This window comes from Centropristis striata, chromosome 10 (assembly GCF_030273125.1).
Source record: "Centropristis striata isolate RG_2023a ecotype Rhode Island chromosome 10, C.striata_1.0, whole genome shotgun sequence".
Taxonomy (NCBI): Eukaryota; Metazoa; Chordata; class Actinopteri; order Perciformes; family Serranidae; genus Centropristis; species Centropristis striata.
The window spans coordinates 14,740,733-14,763,204 of NC_081526.1; the positions used below are offsets into that span (position 1 = coordinate 14,740,733).

Below are 22,472 nucleotides of genomic sequence, written 5' to 3' on the forward strand. Positions count from 1 at the left end.
CAATGCTGCTGTAAAGACATCATTTCCATTGTGTACCAGGGAAAGTGGTGGCAACACAAAATGGTAATGACAGTTAAGGCGTTTAGTCACGGACTCACTGGAAGGAACTGAAAAAAAAGCCCTCATTTTGACATAACCGACATTCTCTAAGGCACTGCTGCCGGGGCTAAAATAACTCTGACGTAGAGGGACATAGATATACCTCCAGTGAGTGGGCAGGGTGACACAGAGTACGCATATGTGTGCATTCAGAGGACAGCAGTGCTTATACGCACACATAGGGAGGAGGTAATGTTAGGGAGAGGGCTTTTCTGCATCAGACAGTGTCACTGAGATCTCTTTGATTCTCCACCCCGAGGCAGAGAGGCTTTGACTGCACACTATATGTATGATTTAGAGTACTGACTGACAAGGAAAGGGCGGGGGTTGCATCAACCTTATGAAGCTCCATAGCTCCGGGGAGGAAAAGAGCGAGAGGTGAGGGCATAAAGGGAAACAGAGACACACATTGAGAGCGAGAGTCGGAGACAGATGATGTCACACATTGAACTTCATGTAGTTACGTGAAAAACCATCTCCACCTTCTCTTTGAAAACATAATCTATTTTATATCTGGACAAAATAGCACACATATGCTATAATAACCCCGACATCAATTTCGTGCAACTGTTCCCATTGTTGCTCTGTGGCTGAGATCAAATGTGTGACAATCGCTCTATTTTCTGTCGCCCTCCCCTGTGGTTGTAAATGGTCACCTTCTTATCTTTTAATTGGACTGAGGGTTTTCCAGAGTGCTCTTTTCTTAAGGACACTGTATAATGAGAGGGTTATTTAGGGACCCCTAATTGACCTTCAGCCTTTTTTTGTATCCTGTCATGAGATGGGCACTGTAAATGGCACTGCACAAACTTTCAGCAGCTACTGCAGAGCCAAAGTTAGGTGGTCTAAGAGGGGCAGAGGGAAGAGGTGAATGTCTGCAGGGACAACAGGGTCAGGATGTAAAGGGCCAATTACAGCTGTACTGCTGGGAAGGAACACAGGGATTGATCAGAGAATCAAAGGACATAACATGATCAGTGCCAATATGGCTAACACAGTAATATAAATTTAATAGATAATCACATGAAAGGGAGGAAGACAGGAAGATAATGAGGTGGAAAGCACGAACACAAGGTGTTATACTGTAAGGAACAAGCTCACCCACATACGTCTGTGCTAGTGGTTTAAATTAAACAACACAAGCCGCTCTTCCACAATCATGCCAAATGTGAATCTTGTTCGTGCCAAGGCCAGGCTTGTTTCCACTGTCACTTCCGGTCTTAGATTAAGCCCCAGGGCCCAACAGCCAAGAATAAAGAATAATGGAGAAATAAAAAATACAACTGACAGTATTGGTCAAATGAGTGCATTGCTCACTATCTGGGCAGAGGATAAATATACCAGCAGTTATAAAAATGTGGCAATGGCAGACAAGAACCTGGGAAATATGTTTATTAACTTCACGTGGGACCCAAATAAAAGTTCCCTGAATGAGTAAGTGTCTGTTTATGAGTCATGAGAAATCATAAATGATCTTTTAGAAGCAGAGTTTTTCTCTGACAGTGCAGTACAGCAGTTGAAGTCTTTATTTGCCTCATTGTCAGTCATTTAAAATGTAAATTAACTCATCAAACAGACCTTTCACAACTCACTCAGTGCTTCTGATAAATTTGTTGTGTTTCACAAAGCTGAATTAACAAAAATGACATGTTATTAAAAAATTGTGTGGATGTGCTGACTGGTGGTGTTTCGAGATTTCAAACAGTAAAGTTAAGTTTATTTAACTAGTTTACACAAGAGCTGCCAAAGTTAAATATGAGCCAAAATTAAAGTGCTTTCTTTGGGAGTCAGTCATACATAATGATTTAGGAGTATGATCGGAGTTACACGGAACTCAGATCTGTTAAATTAAGCAATATATATAAATGGGGTCTGGGACATTGTAAGGCCGGCAGTCACAGAACGCAAACAACTCCAGTTCTCTTGGAGTAGTGTGTTTTTGGGATGACAGGCTTTTGGTTAATTAGATATTTAGATAGATATTTTTTAGACAAAATTGATTCAGCTGAACACATCTTAGCCTACTTGTGTTATATACTGCTCAATGGCACTAGTATGGTTATGTTCTGTTAAAAGCTATTGTTTTTTGTTACCCTAACATGAGGCTAGATGCCAGTCACACCAGCTGGTTTGAAGCAGGCGGCAACCTCCGGATCTGAGCAGGGAGGAAAACCATGAAGTGCCTTAAGCTGCATTCTACCGAAAATTCCAGCAGAGGGTGCTGACGAAGGTTGCAAAAGCATTTCGGCCCATTCATTTCAATACAAAATGAGAAAACTTCTCATGTGATTTATTTTATTGATTTATACATTTTTAAGGACAACACTATGGTCTCAATCACTAGTCAACAATCTTCTTCAAGACAATTTGATGTTAATAGTTCTAATATTGGCCCCATTTAGAAGAAAATAGAAGATAAAGAATCGTATGATTTGGGGCGTGGACATTTTGTAATGACAGGTCACTAACAAGGCGAGCCACCATCAATAAAGTTAACGTTGTATGTGATGTAATGTAATTAAAAAAGGACGTTTACTGGTTTGGTCTCAAAACTTTGCCTCTTTCCCACTGTATTTTCATTTCTTAATGACAGTTTGAACGTTTTATTCATTTAAAAATGTGTTGTTCACCATTTGGCTGGACCAACAGACACTCCAAGGAGTCGCTGTTCGTTTTTCTGAGGTAAGTAACATACATTTTGTTTTTGTTTTTTGCTAGCCAAAATGAACATCCCAGGTCATGCTCCAGTTAATGCTAACATGAATTAGGAGCGACTTTGCTCAGTCAGATTGCCGGTGTAGAGAAGTGTGTAATGAGTGCCGTCAGATCCCTCTCGCTTCTCCACAGTCTATGGTCTGCTTCCCGTATTGGAAACAAGATTGCGACGCAAGATGGCGACGCAAGATGGCGACGTGTGTAACGCTGAACTCAATGCTTCCCATGGGCAGTCCACAAACCAGTGGGTGAGGTCACAGTGACTACGTCCATTATTTATACAGTCTATCGTTTGAAGATAGCCCTAAGTTGAAATTGTGCCAAAGTGGAATAGCTGATTCTAAGGCAATTAGCGTATTTCTGCTCTGTTAACAGCAAATGAGTCTGTAGGAGCAGCTCTAAGCTTGCTTTAAGGTTACATATGGTAACTCAAATGTAGGCTTCACGTGTCATGTGTGCCATTATCCCAGCATGGAGTTCAAAAATACCTTATTTTCAGAGCAGAAAATGGACTCAGAACAGAAGCAAATTACAGTTATAAAGTAGCTGCTGGAACATGCATGTGGAGGTAGACACAGAGAGAGACAGATAGAGAGAAAGCCTGGATTTGTCCTCTCAAGAGACAGGGTATTGAAAGCAAAATGCTGCACTAACATGGGTGATTTACACCAGGAGGAGAATACATGACAACAAAGCTTTGTTTTTCTATTCACCGCTGTGGATGTACTGCTGCAGCAGTGAGCACTGGGCTTACACCTGCAGTGTTTCAGGAGGCTTATGAGGGCAGCACTCAGGAAAATGTTTGTCAAGGCAACTTAAAAAAAAGGGCCCAGTAACATTTGATACTGTAGATTCCCGGAGAGTTCCATACATTTTAAGCAGCAGAAGGCTTTGATGCTGGTGGAAGATGCAGAGCGGCTGAGATTCCTGTTTTCCACATATAAAAACGATCTCAACCGGAAAACAAAATATTTTTGCAGAGAGCATGGGTACAGGTCGCTTTTTTTATGCAGAGAATAAAAACTGCAAAACCTTTATTTTTTTATGATCTATAGTATGATACAGAATGTATGCGCCATATTAATATTATTAATGGTATATAAAATAAACATTTCGGATCCATTATGCTGAAAAGCGAAATAATTCATTTCAGTTTCATTTCAGATTCAAGCACAGTGTCATGCAAACAAAATTAAAAGCACTATATGCTTTGAACGACTTCTTATAGAATTTTAAGGAGATAGCCTTCCTGTGACCTGTGAAATCTGTTGTGTTGGTAAAAAAGAAGAAAACGATTTACTGTATAATCAGGGAAACATCGGCAACACCATTAAAGCAATAGTTCAACATTTTAGAAAATTAGCATATTCACTTTCTTGTCGAAGAGGTTGTTATCAACACATATCTCATATGTTATTGTTTTTATTATTATTATTGCAATAGTGACATGATTCACCATATTGGAAAGTATGATTATTTTCATTTTATAAAAAAAATAATAGTAAAATGATAATGATATTGCGACTCCCACAATTTGAATATCGTACTAGTGCATATTGCAATTTCAATAATATTCAAATTAATTTTGCAGCCCTAATTAGCAGAAAGCCTGACTCTGTTAAGTTACAAAAGCTTCCTATCAGCACGTCTACATCTCACTAATGAACATGTTACTGTATATCTCTTTTGATAAGTCTGTACAAAAGTGAAAACAACTATTTGCATTTTTATAAGTAGCCATATAACAGGGCGATCTTTGACTTCATAGCTTGACAAGCAAGCAAATAAGTGTATTTTCCAAAAGTCAGCTCTGTTGAGAAAAAGTAGCCATTGGAGATGCGTGAGAATTGGAGTGACATGATTTATTGTTGTTGTTTTTTTTATCTTTTCGTTGTATTTATGATAAAATTTGATAAAAAAATAGACACATAGCAGTTCTGACAGGGAGAGAAAACATCATAGTTTCTTAATACTATATGGATGATTGAGGGCTTCTTTAGGGATGTACAGATGTGTGGATAGAAATTCAATTCAGCATCAGCAATAACTTTTAGGATTTTGATTTCAAGCATGCGACACATCTGCTGCCTCTCAGACTTTGCAGGATGTTTTATGTCCTCGAAGCAGCCTGTTATGAGGAGAAAATGAAATGTTGTGTCATCCTCAAAGCTCTGATAAGTCATGTCAAGTACTTACGCTGCTAAATATCTCAATCTAACTGTATATAGCAGCAGATTTATTTTTATTGAACAGAGACTAAAATCCACTGACTTCTAAAATTAACGCATAAAAGTATGTTTTTTTTCCAGATGTGCGTTGCCAGTTACTGAAAAACACTGTTTAATTATTGACCTACACTTCAAAGGGCTTCAAAAGACAGAATTATAATTTTAATTTCACCACTCCTGCTCTGGTACCAGCCCTATACACTCAGATAATGATAATAACCAGAGACCGAGGGGGTGTGTGCGTTGGTGGAGTGGGGGTAGGTCAGGCAAGATTAATTGTGGGGGGTGTAAATTTCATTCGTCACATGCAGATTGATGTCAATTTTAATTGAATTAAAACAATGTGAACCCTGGCCTGCTTAGAATCTAGGACAGCTGGTGAATAGTGATGAAGTGAGTTGGAGGACACTTGAGAGAAGGGGGAAGGGAGGGGGGAGGCTATGGGTTAGGAAGGCGGACGAGAGGAAGAGAGAGATTAGTAAATGATGAGAGTGATGGTTGACCTTAAACTAATGAGCCATTCTGCTCCACCCTACACTGGTAATACTCTGAGTAACTTCACTGCTCAGTCTGCACAGACTTCATACCAGACCTTCTGTTCTAATACACAGGCGTTCATAAAGTTGGAATAAAATATTTTTTACCTCTTTCCATGAAATGATTGTCACAATGAAAGTGTATGTCTTCTCAAAACTGAATTCATCTCAATCTCTTCCAAACATGTCACAATGAAAATGAATCCCATAATTAAAAGGAGATTGTGTTTGAAAACAAAATTATTCCAATTTTATGTGTGACTGTGCAGCAGGAGAGACAGTATGTTATACTGCACATCTCACACATAGAAAGTGCTTTTGACAGCAAAACAATTATAACAGTCTCCTGGTTAAAACAGCATAAACCAGTGGAGGGACAGATTAAAAAATGTCTTTAACATGGAAAAAAAACTACAGCAAGATTACTGTTGTAACAATGGGTTCCCTTTTTTAATTTATTCTTGATTTTTTAAATGTAATTTCCCCCCGTCATTATTATTATTATTATTATTATTATTCTCTTTTAATGTCTTTTTTTATTTTTTTACATATATTTTTTTATTTATTATTTTATTATTCATATGTGTATATATTTATTTACATATACTCCATTTTTTTTCATCCAATGTTAAATAGGAACTTCAGTACAAACAAATTAATTATTATAATTTGTTGTTCTTATTATCATTATAAGCATCTCCACAGTGTAATGTCTTATATTCTGTCCTTGTATTTTGTGTTAAAACAATAAAAAGTTAAAAAAAAAAGAAAAGAAAAAAAAGGAAGAAAGTGCTTTTACAATGTGTAGACTAGCCTCTCCTGGGTGTGATTGATGTACATGTGTGTGTACACAGGTGCATGCATTTGTGTAGGTAGAGTCTGGAAAAGTCAACTGCACACAGTAACACTTATCTCAGGTGTGATTTTATCATCTTCTCCCCAAGGACATGTAGCTGCAGCTGAGTGTTCAGCGTGACCACAACAGGCCGCAATGTATTCACGCAAAACTCGAGCATATAGGCTCGAGAGATGGAGAAGGTTTCAGTCGAGAGCAAACCTATCTCATTTTGTCACCCCACACCTCTTATCTCACCCCACTCGTTCCTCTTCCTTCCGCGCTCTGGGATAATATCAGCACTAATCGCTGCCTCTCCATCCATCTATCCCCCCTTCAGCCTGATAGATGGGTGGAGAGGAACAAACGGAGGAGGTGGCGCTGCCACATCGCTCTTTACTTGTGTCTCCGCTGACTGCTTCTGCCTCCGTTTTTTCCAACATCCACGGTGGTGAGATTAGGCCCAGCTGGCCGGGGAAAAGTCAACCTATCTCCATAAATAAATAAATAAATAAATCACAAAGAGACAAAGTCCTGCTCACACGTGTGCACACAGGCAGTAACATTTTATAAGGTTGTGAAGTGTTCATGCTTGTGAAGGTGACCCTGCAGCAGCACAACTGTAAGGAACCTTTTACTGCGATGAGACGGTGTCCTGGATCACCTCCCCACACCTCAGCTCCTCACTCCACACACACGCACACACACACACACACACACACACACACACACACACACACCACATACATGTTGTCCTCCCTCAAATGTGAGATCTAGCCCAGAGAGCCAAGGGCATTTAGGTTACTGTGAACACTGGTAAATAGTAAAAGGGTTAGTGGACTGGGCTGCTTTTCTAGTCTTTGCAAACACTCAAAGCGTTTTACACTACAAACGGCCCTCATTCACCCATTCACACACACATTCATACTACATGGTGCCACCTGCCACAATCAGGAATTCACTCATACACTGATGAACGCAGCATCAGGAACAATTTGGGGTTCAGTATCTTGCCCAAGGATATTTCGACATTTAGGCTGCCATGGTCAGGGAATCGAACCACCGACCTCAGTGGGTGACCGCTTTACCAACTGAGTCACAGCCGCTGATGGAGGAATTTTAAAGGGGTAGTTCATCCCCAATTAAAAAAAAGATATTCCGACTTACTTGTAGTTCTGTTATTCCATTTAAGTTATTTAATTATAAGTGTTAAGAGTGGATACAAGATATAAGAGTGTTTTAGATATTGGCCATGGAGATGTGATTACATTTAGAAAAAAACAAAACAGCAATGTCTATTTCCAGAAATCCTGACTCCGGTGTTCAAGGTAATCAGCAGACCTTGCTTTGTTCTCATGAATGGTTTGTAGTTATAATGCACAGGAATTTGCAGCTATCCCAAAACATTTTGTCTGCTGCCTAAGCCTAACCATCTCATGTCTGTATCATTCCTACATGACACGAAAAGGAGCAACTGGTTCATAATTTCTTCAAAGAAATATGTTTTTTTAAAGTTCTGGCACTTTGAGCACCACACAGGCGACTGTCATCTAGTTCCATTATATTAGAGACATTTTTACCACTGATATCTCCAAGACTCATCATCTCACATCAAAACAGTCTAGACTGACAGCACTACAGGTAAGAGGAAAAATATGTATTTTTCATTTAGGGGTGAACTGTCCCTTTAAATCTAAAGCCGCCTGCTGAAGATAAGAAATGCAGCCACAGTGCTCTCAGTGAGCAGGGACACCATATACAAACAAACAAACACCCGCACAGTCACATATTTTATTTCCACACATTCATATTTATTCAGTGTACATAAAGTGTGTTTCCCAACAATCTCCCCTCTCACTGGGGATATAACTGCAAGACACAATGTAAGGCAGATGATTCCTCTCCTCCCCTCGATTTCCTCTTGCCCTCTTGCACCCCCGATTCACTGTGCCAAATGGTACATTTACATTGGTCATAACCTCAATCACCATGCTTGCAGGCTATGCTGAATGTGCAGACAGACATTTCTACAGTGAAGGGATGCAGACAGAGGTATAATGGGAGCAATAGATAGAAACCCACGCCCGAGGCATCCATCAAACCAAACGACTCCATTACAGTAAGTCCGACAGAGGCAAACGGTAATGTGCACTGTGATAAACACTAGGATAATAGTCTGTTTATAGTCCTGGACACACTGTTTCTGCTGGGAAACACTAGCAAGGAATACAGATAAGATACAGGAGCAGTAACCTCTCTATCTTTTTCATTCTTTCTATCTCTTCTCCTCTCTCTCCTTTGCCGTTATCAGTCACTTTCACTCCCTTGTTCTCTTTATCCTTTTCCGCGCTTTCTGTATAATATTTTGCTTCCTACAGAACGCAGAGGGAGCTGCATACATCAGCTGAACAGGGCTTTTATCTGGTGTTAGACTATTGTAGCATTACCATCACAGTGCTGGAATGAGGCCTGGGAGAACCATAAAAATTGAATAGAAATGATTCAGATGTACTATTAAAAAAACAGACGTATCGCACCAGACACTCGTGGGTATGCATATATAACCGTAAGAAAAGAAACAAACAAGGAGCGGCCCGTCCTGTACATGCATGTATCAATTAATCATAGCTGGCTCGTTTCAGCTAAGGCGCTGCTGCTCCTTGTGTCTCTGATAATAGAAAGGGGTAAACACGAGAGTAGACTGATCTGACCACGCTCTGTATTCCTCAGAGGAACCAGGAAATAGGGAACCTGCTGCAGCTATGAATCAATTATAAGAGTACACAAAAATGCACTCTCTTTACAGATGGGAGGTGGAGGTGAAGGTCTGCGGAGGGGAGAGAGAAAACAAAATCTTTCCATGTGATCATGACGGCGTTTTTATTCTCAAGAAATGCGGCGGCACCTGTGCCACGCTCGGAATAAAATAAGAACATTTAAATGAACCCTGACATAAAGTGGAGGGAACATAAAATGAGGCAAAGGGTCGCTGTTTCTTTTACATTTCTATTAACCTGAGGAGCATCGCGGCTTGATGAAGAGGCTCCTGGACCAGCCTGATGTGGGTGAGCTTATGTTTATACCCATAGTTAACCTCTATTACAGGACTGACCTCAGCTCAGATAACATCTCCTCTCCTGCTTTCCTCTCTGCTGGTACATATAGCGCAGCAGGGTCAGTACAGTACACACACACACATCTGCAGAGAGGCAGGGTCAAAGCAAAGGCCAGTGTCTATTGCGTTATATTTAAGATCAGTTAAACTTAATGACATCCCTCATCCTCTTGGCCTATCAAATAAACTACAACATTAGCACTCAGAGCGCAGGCATAGTTTGGCCTTTTATGCTTGCCGTCCAGGCAATGTCGGGTTTTAACAGGATGTGATAAAATGTAGATAATCTCACGCCCACTCGAGGGGATGATGGTGTAGGTTTATTAAAGGAAATGAGCCTATGGTGAGAGTGAGTTGATCTAATTCTACCAGGGTACTACAGCTTTAAAGTGGAGGCACCCCACTGTTATGCTAATAAGGCTTTGATAACGTAGAGGAAACCATATTTTTACAGCAGAAGCAGCATGAAACAGAATGGGTGACTGAGAATGACACCTATTTTGAAAAAATACTTTCTCTTCATAGCTACTGAGGGGTTTCTTCTGGTTGCATGTTTTCCAATAAATATTGGATCCTGGGTCAGTTCATGAGGGAACACTGAGCATTGTCTTCATTTTGGAAATCATGTAAATCATTTGAAGAGAAGCAATTGCAGCTTCCCCACGTCAAAGCTTTCTGCATTGACGCTGTGGAGCATTGCACCCTGGGTGTCAAATTAAATGACTACCTTTATTTTTGATGCCTTATTGACGTTTCATTACAGGAAACATGCGTCAAGGTAGCTCACACTGTGTGTGGGTGTGCAAGAACATCGGCATATTTGTGCATGCAAGCATTGCACAAAGGCATACAAGACACTATGGTAGGTTTAATAAAAATACAGCACGATGGAAAACAGATTCAGAGTGAGAAAAAAAATCAAGTGTAAAATTAATTCTTTTTTGCTCTCTGTGACTCACTCATGTTCAGGGTTGATTTAAACAAGCTTGCTGTTGCGTTATATATTTTCGATTCTTCTTGCTTCTATTGTTCAGTGAGATTTATTGGATATTCAAACCGCACATTGCATCCACACATCATGCAGTGGCTCATATAAAGAAAGAAAATGTCTTTCACTTTACCAGTGTTTCTTTCGCTCCCTCTGCACTCTCTCCTTGCTCCTCTCTGTATCATTAATGTGAACTCTGTATATTTATAACGCAATAAAGTTTTTATGACTACCGTCATTATAGAACATTGAGGTCACACTGACAGGCAACAAACACACAAGGATAAAGCCAAAGTACATACAGCATATAGCCAACATGGGATTCATTCGCCAGGCTGTACAGCGTACAATCGACATCATTAAATACATTAAACACATTTTCATGACAACTTTGTTAATATGCCAGGCGTCTCAGGAGCATATATCTTAAAATGTGGGGGAAAAACAAACAGAAAATCAATAAATATGCATGGATGGGGAGAGAGAAAAAAATATTTTTTAATATAAATTGGGCACACTGACCATTTAAACTGTAGTATAGGACCCAAAACTAGTTAAAAACCTAATGGACCCACTGCTGGTGGCCTCTCACTGTGAATACGGTTTCATGTTGCCCATGCATGTCCTCAGAAATTTCTAATTTAGGTACTTTACTGTGAATGGTGGACACACTGAGAGCCTGGGGTACCCTACTGTGATGGTAATGGTGATAAAATGAAATCTAGTGTATCTTCCTGCTCATATCTGGCTCATATTTATTGAGCCCCACTGGGGATAAAATGCTGGCACATCAATCACGGGAAAAGCCAATCTGGAAGCCACACCTCCAGGATCACATTTTAGCCTGATTCAATATTGCACACCACGCTGATGTTGAGGTATCTTCCTGTTTGCTAGATAGCAAAACACCTGCTTATCTCACGCTGCTATCGTGCTCTCATCACACAAGAGCAATGACCAGCCACACAAATAAACACCACACAAGATACTCATCAAGTGCTAACACTACTTCAGTGTGGACTCACACCATACACACACACAAACACTAAGTCACTAACGGTCAAGTTCACAAAGAAAGGCACCATGAATTGTGCATCACTTGCAGAAACTATCTTCACACAAAAGTTATTGTGCTACTGATATTACAGTGCAAACACCTGTAAAGTTTTGCAGTTTAATGCAATTTACCCCCTTTTTTCCATAAGATTGCATTTATCCATGTGGCAGAGTAAAAATGTTACTTTTGCACCAAGAACAATGTCAGAGAGAAAATGAAAAATGAAATCTTCGAACCGAGAGCTACAGGTCGTGACCGATGAAGTGCAAAGGCATTCCTCAAAACTTCAGGCAAGTTATGTTTATTCATGACTGTTTAGGGACCCCAAAATGCAGAAATGAAAACAACACATTTGTACCGCATAAGAAAAACTGGTTGGTTTTTGCCTCAAACTGCATGGGATTAGCCAAACATGGCATGTACTCGTGGGTACCCAAAGAGCCCATTTTCATTCAGATATCCTGAGGTTTTTTTCTTGACAAGATATCAAAACATAACACTGGCTGGTAACAGTGGATTCCCTAGTTCCATATGATACCAGCATTTTACCAGTAGCTTTAAAACTGAGCCCAGCACAGCCTCTGAAAGAAGAAGTGAGCAAAAAGTTCTCATGACCAAGGTTTTCCTTTAGGGTTTGTAAGCACACGTGGCTTTAGCTTTGGGGCAATGCTGCACGCTTCCACAACATTGAACGCAATATTGTGGTGTTTTACTGGTACAAGTCTGAAGCTGTATCCAGAAATGGAACTTGAAAAGTATGTGAGCGCCTTAACTCTCCTGTATGGGTTAACTGGGACTCAATTGCCTGCTTGATTCTTAACAGCTAAAAGTTAATGATCGGTTAATGAGAGTCTGCTATTAGTCAGAGAAAAAAAATCTGAGATGCTATTTGCTTGGCAGCACAGTTAGGGTGCATTTCCTCCTTTGTGGGTGCTTTGAGACTTACAAGTTTTTTATCTTATTGTGCAGGATTGGTGGCCACAAAACCTGTGCGACCCTTTTTGTCGGTGAGTTAAAGAATCCACTACTAGAGCTTTACTACATTACCTACACAAACATCACAGCAACTTGGGAAAAAGAGTGTTTTCCAATTGTTTTGGTTTAAAACAAAACACCCAACATGATGCAATGAACAAGCAAGCAGGGTTTGTTGAGCTTGCCACCTTTAATCCATTAATCTTAATTATATATATCCACAAAACACACCATCCTCAGCACTAACAAACTGATGCAATAGAGTGAGATTGTTGGAAAATGTCAACTTTTTTTTAACCTTTTTTTCATATCGTTGATTGCCATTTAATTACTACAAATTGGAGGTCAAACAAAGCTCTTTTAGTTGCTACAGCATCACTGAGCACAACTACAATTTTAGGCTATAATTTGTATTCTGTGATGCTACTGGGCACAGAACAATAGGTAGCATCAAGCAGATGAACACACTAGAATACAGTGTGTGGGAGTGGCTAGCTAGCCTGGTTGGAGATGAAGAGAAGGAGAGGGGGAAAAACTGGATTTGACCTTTTCATCAAACCTAATCAGAGCTGTTGACCTGGCAGCGCTCAGAGCACAAGATCCCCACGTCTCACCCTGGAGTACACTCATACTGAGAGAGAGAACAAATGAATGCATTTATTTGCCATGTGCTCACCTTGCAGCTGTGCAAGGCAAAGAGAAAAAGAGAGCGATGGATAGAAACAGAGAGAGCAGAGTATTGTAAATCTCCTGACCTTGGTCCTGGCTCTTTAGCTCTCAGTGTGAAGGGGTTTAGCCTATAGCCTTAAATATTTCAACACCGCTTGGTTTGCTGGAAAGTGCTGAGTTAGAAGAAGCTACGGAGGCCAGGCCACAGCATTCAACCTCCCCCAGCAATTAACACAGCAGCAGGACATCTCTGCAGTGCTCAGTGGTGTGTGTGTGTGTGTGTGTGTGTGTGTGTGTGTGTTTGTTAAGATGCGTTCCTTTTCTTTAAGCGCCTGTGACTGTTAAAACTGCAACTATTGATTCTCCCAACTTTAACAGTAGCAGCCCTTCCGCATACACAAAACAAACACACTTTCATCTTAATGTTCTGTGCTTCTCCTGAAGACTCACCAGTGACTGTGAGTTCAGTCGTCCTCCGGACCACGAAGCCGCCGAACTGGACTTCACAGGTGTAATTCCCAATGTCATCTTCCTTTACCTCCCGGATGGACAGAATGTCTCTCTGCTGGATGATACTGGCACGCCACTGCTTTGGACGGCACTCCTGTACATTAGAGAAGGACAGGCAGGTCAGACTTAAAAATTCAACCCCAAAGTTTGCTATTGATAAATCACCAGAGAAGCGGAATATAAAAACGATTGGCAGCAGACAGATGGGAAGGTACTGTGTGCTGCACATAGTCAGGAATTAAACATTCTGGGCAAGTCTGACATTATGAAATTTAAGACCTTCCCTTTGCTTCATAATAAATTAGATCCATAAGATTTCAAGTGGGCCGAGCTGGACACAAAAGCTTTTGAACGTCACTGCGTGTTAGGAAAGTGGATGAAGTGTTGAGGTTGCATAGCTTGGCACTCTGACATGAAAACTCCATACAGTAAAACGATAAGCCATTATCCTACTTATCTGATCAAGATTTATTGCACTGAACTAAATATTCTCCATTTAATACTTCGGCAGAGCCATAGAGGACAGAGAATGTTATTTACACTAGTCTCTGCTGGCGAAATAAGTGTGTTTGTGCTGCTTCTGTGAGCATGTGTGAATATATATGTGCGCAGGCACAATAAGTGTCTCCGTGACACGATCCTCTCTGCAGCCCCTCGGTGCTCTGGCAGGGACAACGATGGCTCGGCGGATTCTATTCCACCATTGCTGCCGGCAACCTTCGAATTCAATCACTGTGGCTCCGCAGTGGTCCAAATAACTCTGGGTTCCAGCACTCCCAGTCATTACCCAGACCGTAATTGAATTCTGGAAAAACCTAGAGGTCGAGCCCGGCCAGCTAATCTACTGCTGATCTGCCTGTGATTAGTCTGGCCTGAACCCTTCACCGGGATGCACTTTGCTGTCCGCAGGCCATGCCTGACCTGAAAAAAGGCAAGAGCCCAGGTGAGAGGCGGGAAGGTGCATGCTGAATAAAGATCACGGCATGAGGAGCATTTGGAGGGCAGCCACTCATTCCGCAGGGCAGAGGGTGACATCGCGCAATATTCTTCTCATACAAGTTCTGTGTTCATTATGAAAGCCATCTCTGCGGCTGCCCTCTGCTCAGTCCTCGTTCTCTTTAGATGTCTCTCTCGTGTAATTCATCGTGATCATTTGCAACCGTACATAATCTGCCTAAGTGATCTGGAACCACGTTTCCAACAAGGCTTTTAAACATAAACAACCGAGAAATTAGATGAAAACAAACCAATGAACCATTCGAGAATATTTCTCGGTTGTATAATCACAAAGACAGATGCTTCCTTATTACTTTCCCCAAGCTGATAACAAATAATAACAGTATTCAAGACACGCACAAAAAATAGCATAAATGAACCTTGAGGACTTATAAATGATACACGAATCACACGGCGGTAGAGATCAATGAAACCAAAGAATTACAAAGCCAACCTTGAACCAGGTGATGTCCGGCTCTTTGCCAGGTTCCACATAGTCGTCTATGTCAGGACAGAGGATGTCTTTACTCTTGCTGAGCTCAGCCTTCTCAGTCCGTCTCATGTTGGAGTTGTAGCACAGGTTTGTGTCATTCTCTGCCACAGTCAGAGACATGGACACCTTCATGCAGTACGTGGAGTTCCTGCGGGAAGAGAAAAACAATACAATGAGTTTCACCTTGAGTTGTCGGGTAGCGGGAGTTCAGTTCGGTTCTGAATCCTTTTCCTTCTACCTGTACATAACACGTAAAATGTTAACTATGCCATGTTAGTAGAATTTTTTTAAGCACAACCTATGAACTGAAAATTGTTTCTTAACTTTGACTTAATGGATCAACATTTTAAAAATAAGTCTGATTTTGAAAATGTTTTTTTTAACTTTCAAACACAATAATGCTCAGTGAAGAATTTGAAATGTTGCAAATGTGAACACGGGTTGTAAATATGATGTATATAAGAGGTTTAAACATCTTGTTATATATTTCAATACTACATATATTTGACCTTATCTCTGGTTTTACTTGTCCTTACCATCATTAAACAAAAACTGGCATGGAGTTTTAAGCCAGTACTTTAGAAGAAGTCATGTGATTTGATCACGCCGGTGTGACCGGTGACTCCAGAAGGTTTGACATATGTCAGACTGTCATATTAAAAGTGCTATACACAACATTCAAATCAGTAATATCACCAACTATTTAAGATATAGAGGAGTAATGGAGTCTTGACCATCAAAGAAGTCAACTCCCTCCTTGTGAGGTTTAATCCGAGATTCAGTCCAGCACCTTAAACAGCACTAATATTACATTATACAATATAAGATGAACATTGATAGTACTACACACACAAAAACAAGTCATATTTTACATGTACTTCCTTTAATACTCTCTAAGATATTTTTATTATCCTCTGGTTCCCTCCCCCTCCCCCCTCTGTTAGTGGGGTTAGCAATAACGACGTGTTCAGCAGCTTTACTGAGTCAATGACTCACACTCACGACCACTATTGGATTTATGGGGGGAGTCAGCTGGGGCCTGGGAATGCTAATCAGAGAGGAGACAAACGCTGAGGAGGCCTCACGACATGAAGGGAAGGAGAAAGCTGCTTGGTCATCACAAGGTCCCCACCGCACATCCCCCTCCCCCACACCGTCTCCCAGCAACCATCAACATCACCTCTGATGAACACGAGCTGCCAGATGTGAAAGATGTCCCCTCCTCTCTCTCTCTTTTACTGTGTTGTTATTGTCATCATAATCATCATCATTAGAGACACCATCATTTCCAGCCCCCATCACCACTGACACGATGCCATCCCACCAACCCGCCTCCCCAGAATTGACTGTGAGAAAGAAGGAGTTCACCACAAACTTACTCTACATGGCCACTCTTTTGGGATGTCTTTTCACATGATTTTGGAGGCTTACTGCAGAATTTTTCTGACTTTCAACCACAAGAGCCTTAGTGAGCTTGGTCACATTTTGATTAATGGAGATCTCTTGATACTCAAGGACACTTAACATGACAAGTTTGATAAAAAAAAAAAGAACCAACACAATAACGGTACAAGGTAGCACAGGAAGTCAAACACTAAAAGCAGTTTTAAAAAGGTGACTTTTGAGTAAATTCTTGAGCATATAATGATTGTTGTCGTCAAGGATGTGTGTGGGAAGAGAAATCCAGGGGGAGGGGAGGCAGCTATGAAGGACAAGCCGCAACATCCGGACCGGAAGTGCCTAAACCTGCATTAACTCTAATGACCAGCAGGGGGCGATATCACTGGTTGCAAAAAAAAAAAAAGGCAGATTGTTTAGAAGTCTATAAGAAAATTGCCCTACTTCTCACATTTTTCTAATAAGTTTATGGTCTCAACTGCTAGTTTCAAGTCTTCTTCAATGCAGCATGATGTTAATTTTGTTAGTTATGGTGCCATTTAGAGTAATTTAAATAACTTTAGATTGTGACTACCTTGTGATTGACAGTCGCCACCACAGTGTAATCAAGTTTGGGCACCCATGATTTGATTTTACAAACTTTTATGTTTTATGTTTTTAATCCATGAAAGTTAACTGTATCATTTTGGTCAACTAAAAATGTCTTGATTAACATTTAGTTGTACTAAGACACTCTTAAAAGTCAGCTGTTGATTATTGCATCTTGCTTACCAAGCTTGCTAGCTAGCACTAGCTAAACTTAGCTCCATCCCCTCATCCAAAAACAGTGTCTTCTGGCTCCAAAAAAACAACATGAGGACAGCAAAATGCAAAAAATTAAGGCTTTAAATCTATCAATGGGTGAGGTCACAGTGGCTATGTCCCCTTCTCATATACAGTATATGGGGAAGGAGTGTGGTGTGGATAAGGGAGGTGAGGTAGGTGGTTATGAAGGCTGTGAGAGTGAAAAGGATTTTTAATTTAAATCGGTTGTGGGACAGGAAGCCAGTAGAGGCACTTTAGGACAGAGGTGATGTGGTCACAGGAGTGGGAGTGAGTGAGCAGGCGAGCAGCAGAGTTCTGGATGTACTAGACTTTATTAAGGACTTTGGACAATGTACCATGAAGAATGCTATTGCAGTAGTCGAGTCTGGAGGTAATGAAAGCATGTATCAGAGTTTCAGCAACAGAAAAGGAGAGGGAAGGGCGGAGGCATTCCCTTGGCTCTGTGCAAAGGGGTATTGTTGTGTTAAAACAGGAAAGGGCTCTCTCCAAACTGTTGCAACAAAATTGGGAGCACACTGTAATCTAAAATAGCTGTAACATTAATGTTTTCCTTAATTTGAAGTAAGTGGACTGGTCTGAACCATAAAAACAGCCCCACATCCTTTAATAACACATTTCTGTCTGTGTTTCCATCTCCCGCCGCCTGGCCCAGCCCGGCTGCGATCTGACACGGTCAGTCACTCGATCGGTCGGACGGGAGGCTAGGCGTACAGCCATATGGGCTTTCATTTCATTTCATTACATTACATTTACGGCTCGCCAGATGCTCCCATTCACTGTAAATGACAGGGTTTCATATGATCTACTCAGGTTATGGAAGCAATAAGGGAGTCACCTCTCTCGTATAAACACCTCTGACCCCCTGGGACAATAAAACACAGATGCGGACACATACACACACACACACACACACACAAACACACACACGCTTCAAAGACAAATGTGGCTGTGTTGCCGTTGTGGAAGACTGGGCAGAGATAGTGGTGAGAGGAGCAGAAGGAGAATAGCTACATGGAACGAGAAAAAAAGATACTGTATACTTCTACAACATAGAAGATGACTAAAAGGGCATCTAGAAAATGCTGTAGGAAGCAAAAGTAAGATGCAAGATAATGCAACAGAGCAATGCCCTCTTGGTGCTGAAATCTAACATTATCGACTCAATGCCTCCTATCTGGAGGGAATAGAGTGGGAAGATGCGGTGCTGTAGGCTTGCAGAGTACACTTGGACAATATATTTGTCTACAGAACAAATTCGACTGTGCAAACACACGCGCACTAACAACACATGTGGACGCAAGCATGCACGTGTCCGCAAATTCAAACACATACAAAGTCAACCCCCGGTGCTTGCTGATATAACTGGGAGATGATCAGAAATGACCTCTCACCGGCGTGCACCTGAGCCATCAACGTCCCCAGGGAGCCAATAGGATACACCGCTACATGTTAAATATTCACAGCGGGCACCCTGTGGCATTGTGGGAAGGTGTCAGTGGTGGTGCTTGATTGATGGACAGCCGGGGGTCGATGCACAGTCCTGTGGTGTCTTTCACGTCTGTCACATTCTATTTGAGTGTAGCTGCTTTGGATATTAGTCTGCGGCTCACGTTAGCAGTAATTCTCCACACATTATAATCCCACATGTTGGATAATGTAATCAGGGGGAAGGAAATACACATGGTTTCACCTTCTCCAGAACACAGACTCATTACCAGAAGTATTATAAAATAATTCATCAGGTGAAACGCGGAGGGATTGTGGCCGGCCGTGTGAGAGTGAGAGCGAGGGAGACAGATTGATGGATCTGAATCGATGTTACAGGCCTTATGTGAGATGACATGCAGAGGAAAGAGAGGCAGAGAAAGAGCAAAGGGGTGAAAGAGAGGGAGAGCAGGAGAAAGCACAAAGAGATTGCTATGTAAATGAAGTCACCTTCACATGAAAACTGGCGATTAGACTTAAATTTCCAGACAGAGAAGGACAAAGATAACTATTCACACACACGCACACATTTACGCTGCACCGCGAGACACACACTTCGGTGTGCCTCCATATCTCTGTCGGAGTAAAACACCTGGAGGGCTTCAGTAGAAAGCTGAACTTAACACAGGGGGATTTACCTACATTTATAGACAGTACACAACACGCCCAGAGCTATTGGAAGCTATCCTGCCATATATACAGTGCAGTCAGAAGGCATTAGGGCAGTGACACATCTTTTGTTGTGTTGGCTTTTGTACTCCAGAGCACCGGATTAGAAATGAAACAATGACTATGGCTTCAAAGTACTGACTATCAGGTCTAATTTCAGGGTGCTTACATCAAGATCAGATTGAATTGCGATACAAAAAAAAATCATAGAAGCATAGTGTGCGGTTATCTTCGCTTCTGAATAGCTCATTGCCATCACTACCACTAAATTTATGGAATCCATCTACATGCATTTCATACCGACCACAGGAAACACAGCCATGCTGATTTGACCAATCACAACCAGTGTGTGATAAAAAATATCTGTTGATCACATAGCCTGAGGATGGAGTTACATTTTATACATATCTTCAGTACCTTCTTATTGCAGTAAAAAGGTGGATAACTTTTGTAAAGGAGGGCAAATTCTTTTCTCAAACAAGCAGAATGCACAGTATGTTATTTCTGCCATTAGGGGCTCTTTCAATCAAATTAATAACAAGAGACAGTCTTTGATGACGTTGTGAGGTAGCTTGCCTGCATGATCATGCATGTGTGTTACGTAAAGCTACCCAGTACGGAAAAGTGATGTGAAAAAGGGTCCAGACCAATATCTGAGGAAAAGGATTTGAGAATAAAGTTGAAATGATGAGAATAAAGTCAACTTTTTGTAACTTTTTTGGAAAGACATTCACAGATTCTATTCAATAAGTCATCAGAGGAGAATTGTTTTATAGAAATGGCTCTATCTATCTATCTATCTATCTATCTATCTATCTATCTATCTATCTATCTATCTATCTATCTATCTATCTATCTATCTATCTATCTATCTATCTATCTATCTATCTATCCATCCATCCATCCATCCATCCATCCATCCATCCATCCATCCATCCATCCATCCATCCATCCATCCATCCATCCATCCATCCATCTATCTATCTATCTGAACAGTTAGGTAGACTGCAAGCTACAACCTGATTTTCATAAATGTCATAAAATGAGCAATAAGTACAATACTTAATGGTGTAGTAGTACTAAAATCCCCTTACACATAAATGAGCTATTCTTGGTGGTAGGCTACTATGACTATTGTTTTGGGAAAATCTGCTTTCATGTTATTTATGCAACAGTTTCAGACATAGACATCCTGGGGAAAACCAGGTTGTAGCTTGCAGTCTACCTTACCACACTTGAAAAAATGTTTTCATTCTTGTCATTTCAACTTTTTTCGCAAAGTGCATAATGCATTTTTTCCCTCCTCTCATGATGTATTTTTTTTATCCTACCTGGTCCTAATCCTCTTCCGTAAATATCTTAATGACTCAGGCGAAAATAATGTTCATGGACTAGTTAATGTATATTAAAAGATTTATTCAAGTTATGTTTATTCTTGTTCATTCATGTTGTGTCATTTCATTCTCAATAAATAGTCACAAGTATCAGCCACCCATAGAGCTACTGTAGCTACCGTTGTGTGGTAAATTAATTTAGGTCTAGACTGTGTTGCACAAATGGGATTCAATTAATAAACACATGATACTGTGTGGGGACAAAATGCTCTATTGCCATTAATGAGTGTAATTCTGTGACATTGTATGATTTATAATTACTCTCTGAATCATCTGGTGTTTCGAGTATTTCCCTGAAAGTTTATTGCAATTAGAGGGGGTTAAAAAAAGGAATTTGGCAGCATTTAAAGAACAAAATGCACCATTAAACTCTTGTGTTATGTTACATATTATACCTTTACAGATAATAATGTAATGGGCACTGCTTAGTTTGTATGTTTTGATGTTTTGTCCTCTCCAGGAATTTTTTTTTTAACATTTAAAGGATTTATATAAAATCCACTAGAGGATGGTTTTGTATGTGGTTGAATATTAAAAATGCACAACATCATTTTACTCTACTGCTGGGTCATTCTGACATGAAATGCAGCATTACATGTGAAAACAATATATACACCACTGGATTGTTTCATTATATTAATTACAATATAATGACTGAGATTATTCATTCATCTATGACAAAATGAGACACATAAATGTAGGAGGAGGAGGTCACTGAAGCCACTGAATTAGGTCTGAGGAATAATTGACATTGAAATAACATTTGTGAAATATGACATGTACTGTGCATGCTATTTCTGACATGCTATGCCGTACCATTGGCACGTAATGTGCTTTTAATTGCATACGCTAATGATGAGATTCGTTACAACCACATCACTCATTAAGGTTAGTGATTCTATACAATGAGATGCCAGTATTAGGTGTATATAAGGTAGATTGAATACCAAATCAATCAAATTTACTGTGTATGTCCAGTTTCTGATGATAATAGGATTTGGAAATTCCTAGTAACGTCAGTGAGGATTATTATAGGCATCAGGTTGGGATCTTTGAAGGTCTACTGCATACTGTATGAACTCTGAAGAAGAAATGAAGGCATACTTTTCCTCTCTTTGCCTGCAGGGAGTTTTAGGGGGAGAGTGTTTAGGTCATATGTGCTAAAGTGTGTGACTCAAAAGCTTTCTCCCTAACAAAAAGACAATTGATTTCAGCTCAGAGGCAAATCTCTCGTAGTGTTCTGATTAGGGTATCAGAGAAGTTAGAAATCCCCCCCAGCTCAACACAAGCACCGAGAAACACAGAGCTGGGGGCACTTTTTACAGCAGGAGCGCTCCACACAGTGCAAGTATGCTCTGAATTTCAAACGAAATTTGAATAGGAACCAAGCCTTGTTAGAAGAAATTGTCAATAATCAAAGACAATATTAATTTACTGTGAGACAACACTGTTTGTGGCAGATTAGTGCTACAGAGTGCAGTAATG

General features: G+C 40.5%; 1 protein-coding gene across 5 annotated transcripts in view; it reads right to left on the reverse strand.

Annotated features, from left to right (window-relative positions):
* Positions 1 to 22,472, reverse strand: part of il1rapl1a (interleukin 1 receptor accessory protein-like 1a) — a 332,191-nt gene that overhangs the window by 93,804 nt on the left and 215,915 nt on the right. For all 5 annotated transcript variants that reach the window (XM_059342254.1, XM_059342258.1, XM_059342255.1 and 2 more), the window contains 2 exons: positions 15,178 to 15,364; positions 13,668 to 13,821 (listed from right to left, as the gene is read on the reverse strand). In XM_059342254.1, coding sequence (XP_059198237.1) covers positions 13,668 to 13,821; positions 15,178 to 15,364 — 341 coding nt within the window. The remainder of the gene's footprint in view (positions 1 to 13,667; positions 13,822 to 15,177; positions 15,365 to 22,472) is intronic.